The sequence below is a fragment of the Phaethon lepturus genome, unplaced genomic scaffold, assembly GCF_000687285.1.
Source record: "Phaethon lepturus isolate BGI_N335 unplaced genomic scaffold, ASM68728v1 scaffold43564, whole genome shotgun sequence".
Taxonomy (NCBI): Eukaryota; Metazoa; Chordata; class Aves; order Phaethontiformes; family Phaethontidae; genus Phaethon; species Phaethon lepturus.
Window position 1 is genome coordinate 30,743 of NW_010534840.1, and position 4,525 is coordinate 35,267.

The following is a 4,525-nucleotide window of genomic DNA, read 5'->3' on the forward strand; positions in this document are numbered from 1 at the left end:
AGCGGTGAAGCACTGCCTCCCGGATAGCAACAGCTCTCCCGAGTGGAAAAAAAAGGGATTGTAAACATTAAAATAAACTTCTCCTGACTAACTTTGTGCTTCTAGAGGGATCGGGTTGGATTTCACCCCCAGGCTGAGCACAGGGAGCACGCCTGCCCCTCCGTCGCCCACCACAGCATCCCTGCCGCGGCATGGCTGAGGGACCAGACCTGCACTGCCAGCATCATCCACATGAAGCCGGGGAGACCGTGGCATGGGTGAGGGTCTTGCTGCTGTGTCTGTCTCATGGGACGACACTGCCCCGTCTTCCAGTGGGTCCCCAGCTCAGCCTTTCCCAGAGACTGGGGGGTGCTGGGGGGACAGGGCGACAAGGCACAAGGGGAAATACCTGGCTGCCTCAACGTAGGGACTTTCTACTTTTTTTTTACTTTGATTATTATTATTTAAAGCTAGCCCTGGCAGGCAGATGTCTAAGAAGAGATGCTGCTCTGCTCAGACAGGGCTAGGGTGCTGGTGCTTGCCCCCATGCCTCCCAAGCACCCACAGCGGGTGGGCGCTAGCGAGGAGCCCACCCCATCTTCCTGACCACCAAAGCAAGTCAGACACACGTCCTGCGGCCAGAAGACCTGTTCAACCTACTGTCCTGCCCAGCTTTACTTTGGGCCAAAGCACATCTTATTTTCACTCCAGCTAATAATTGGGGTTTTTTTAAAGATGGTGATCTAAGAGCTGCCAGTTTTCATTACACTTTTCCAGGGACTGCTGAGTCCTTTCCTCTCTCTGTGTCCCCAGTGGTGGGAAGCAGAGATGGGCCAAGGTGGCCTGAGCCGGCACACACAGCGACAGCAGCTTTTGGGGTCAAAGCGCAGCCCTGCACCCCTCCGTCAGAAAACACCAGCCGCGTTGGCGGCGTGACACCAGCCAGAAGGTGCTTCCCAGGACTGAGCGAGCCAAAGCTCTGGTGTGCTCCTGCCGTGGACAAGTGAGGGTTTAAGAGCCTCCTCTGAGTTTGCACGAGTCCCCCCAACGCCCAAGCCCCCACGCGCAGCCGCAGTGCCTGCCTTGGGACCAGCAATTCATTCTGGCAGGGTTATTCCTCAGCACGGCAAATCTTCACGAGTCGCTCCGAGCAGGGCTATGGATGAACGGCGGGATTCAGAGGATAAAGGCTTTATTTATTAAAATAATCATTCTTTTTTTCTTTGTGAGGCAGGAAGCTTGCAGGGCTGTATGTGATGTGACGCAGATAACCAAGTCCTAAGGCTGCATCTGCTCACGTGTATTAGTAACACTGATGAACTACGCTGAATATTTTCTTTGGTGGCTGCAGGGTTCAGGGGTGAAGTGGTCTCTGCTCCACAGCCCCACTGGATGCCACATCCAGGTCGTGCTCCTCCAGGTCCCGGGTGAGGTCTACAAACGCCTACAACGCAACGCAGCAGAAACACCTCTATTATTGCCAAGGTCTGCTGGTATCCACACCGGTCACAAGCTACTTTTTCTTTTTATACAGGCAGTTTCTAGCCCGTAACTTCTACATTAACAGACCTGTTGCAAAGTGTTCAATGACAAGCTGTACTCCTCAAGCCTGAAATTCTGTTTAGCTGTGGAGGGATGGAGAAAGCATCCTTAAAAAACAAATACATATGAACAACTTGAAAGCCATCTTCTTACTTAACTGATTGTTTCTTTTTACCTGCTTCTAGCTTGGAGAAAGACTGGGACAGAGGTAGTGCATCTTCCATTGGTATCTTGTAGATGAGCAAAGAAGAAGTTCTGAAAAAGTAATAAAAAAATGAATTCATCTTTTCGTGACTCAGCACCAAGGTTTAGGGGTGCTTGTAGGGTTGCTGTACTCCCAGGTAAATTATTGAGCAAGCTCAGTAGGAGCAACAGAGCATCCCAGCACAAGTCCAAGCTGGGTGTGCAGCCCACGGGACAGTGACCTTTCTTGCCGAGCCGCGTGGGGGAAGAAGCGCAGAATTTCAGCGTGGAGAGCATCACTTTGCCCCATGTCCGTCATTTTGACTTCTAGGTGGTAAGTTGTGCCAAATTTACTTTTCAGATCCTCAAGGGAGCCAATGTAACTGCAGAGGAGGGAAAACAGTGCTCAAATAATCATAAACAGCAAATAAAGCAATCACTGGATATGAGCAGCTGATTATATATATCCTCTTATTCATCAGCGGTTTATACCGTGCTGCTAAAACAACCTACCTCCTCCCAAAACTACGTTCATTACACACTTGGGACAAAACAAACCAACATTTTCTATTAATTAGATTAAAAAGAAAAACCAAACAAAGAAAACCCCGAAGCATCCCGGTGAGCGACGTGACGCCAGTGCCCACCGTAGCTGCCCTGACACCAGGACGGCCACTCGGTCGCACGTCGTTGCCGCCTCCTCCAGGTACCGCGTGCTGAGGATTCCTGCCCGCTCCTTGCTTTTCATGGTGGTCTGAATCACCTTCCTGGGAACAGAGGGGTCGCAGTTACTTCACAGCAATAGCCAAAGAAAAATCTCCCATTTTGCATCTCCCTCCCAAAAAACAACTGAAACGATAAAATTATAACAAAGTGGATGACTATTTAAAAGACTTCAGTTATCTTGCTTAAAGATGATATGTGGATGCCTATGCTATGTTGCAATTTGTCACGTCAGCATCCCTCCAGATTTTACACTTCCAGGGTAAACTGTTGATGGAAAGCTAGAGCAAGCACTAGGGCTGAGTGATGAAAAGAATGAACTACCTGTACTTTCATCTCATGCTCTGAGGAAAACAGGAGTTTTGTCTTTTGTACCAAGTGCACGGGCTCCGCTGGAGTCCGCTCAGATTTTTTGGGTGCACTACCATTAAGATTAAACCTGATGGTTAGCAAGGACTTACTGCCTGCTGAGCAATGAGTTTAGCAAGTGGCACCCGGTGCCCTGTGCATTAGGAAAAAGGGAAAACAGGGATGTACTCTGGCACCGGGGCAGAACCTGTTTGCTTGGCCAGCGGTTACTGGAATTGTGAGGGTAAGACACACCCTGTTAAATCTGTTCCACACATCCCGGTTCCGCTAAAACGGGGCTGCTCACCGCATACGGCGCTGCCCTTTCAGGTCCATGCCCGCTGACGGCTCGTCCCAAAGCATTACCCTCAGGTCTCCCAGGACGCTCAGCGCGAAACACAGCTGAAACGGGAAAGACAAGAAGGGCAGGGCAGGTCTGCTTTTACTTTACCCGCAAAACTGGTCAGTTGTCCTGGTACGTCTTCACCCCTGCGAATCTTTTAGAAGCTGAAGCTTCATTTTTTTTTTTGAATCTTGATTCCAAAATGCAGGAGCAACAGGTATTAAAAAAAAACCAAAACACCACCTCAGGTGTTCTTAGTTAACTTTTTAATCTCCCAGAATCATCTTTCCTCAAAACCCCCAAGCCTGCCAAAGACCTGAAAGTGGTTTTCCATCCCATTTACTGGCAGATGCACGTGGTGGGGCATGAAGAGGTGATTAGCTTGTAAATCCAATTTGTGGTTAGCATTTCTTAAACACACAACGTGGGAGAGTGGGGAAAGAGGAGAGGGGGGTGTCCTGCCAGGCTGGATTCAAAAACTATTGATGAAAACGAATCACGCCAGGAACCTACTTTGCCCTATCTGCTTCTGTGTTATAAGGAAGTAGTTCCCTTTGAAACGATAAGGATCTGAAATTTTTATTTTTTCTATTTGACTTTAATTTTAGGCTTCAGTCCAAGAAGAAAATTTCTACTTTGTGCAACAAAAAATCCCCAAACTTTTACAACATCAAGCACCATATTCTGCTCTCACTGACACCAGGGCAAGGAACCCAACACATCCTCGAGCTTGAATGAAGGTTTTCTGTGCACCACATTCAAGGGAGAAAGAGCAGGATTTGCTCAAACACAAATCTAACACGTACCTTTCTGGCTTCTCCAGCAGATAATCTCCTCGCTGGGGTTTTTAAATGCTTCTGGAGATCCAAGGCCTTTGCTATGCTGTGGGGAATAGAAAGGAAAAATACTGAAATGACCACCTCTCTCTACTAACGCCGTGGTCAGGGGTACTGAGGAACCGGAGGCTAACATACATGTTCTGGCTGATGTGCATCACCTTGTGTTACTTGGTGATTTTAGTCCTAGCTCACATGGTAAATTAAGGCATTTTTGCAGAAACTCGAGAGCGTAAGCACAGCTAATGAGAGAAGGGAGCTAGTCGTGTAACTAGCCATGAACTGGAGCAAGTTTAATTTTTTCCTGAAGTTTTCTAGATAAACTAGGGTTAAGGTCTTCACAGGCAAGGGGTTGAGAACAGTATAAAGTAGCAGGTCTCATCAGAAGGAGACCCAGTTTCTCCAAGGTAAAGAGGCACCGAAGGTGCTGCCTCTTACTTGCACTAGCCAGGTTTGTCCGCACAAAAACCCTTCCCTGCCCTGTGCCTCCGGAGGGGGGGACGAACCGAAAGCTCAGAGCATTTGTCTCTGTACCGGCTGATGGCAGCAGCTGCATCCTCTCTCCTCATCC

The 4,525-nt window shown here is 48.6% G+C and overlaps 1 protein-coding gene across 1 annotated transcript; it reads right to left on the minus strand.

Moving 5' to 3' along the window:
* Positions 1-1,333: 1,333 nt before the first annotated feature.
* Positions 1,334-4,523, minus strand: LOC104619672 (ATP-binding cassette sub-family A member 9-like). Its single transcript, XM_010285626.1, has 8 exons — positions 4,489-4,523; positions 3,925-4,000; positions 3,083-3,177; positions 2,352-2,471; positions 1,947-2,087; positions 1,697-1,776; positions 1,549-1,604; positions 1,334-1,423 (listed from the first exon to the last, which is right to left on the minus strand). Exons 1-8 carry the CDS (start codon positions 4,521-4,523, stop codon positions 1,334-1,336), a joined length of 693 nt encoding a protein of 230 aa, XP_010283928.1.
* Between the last annotated feature and the right edge of the window lie 2 nt (positions 4,524-4,525).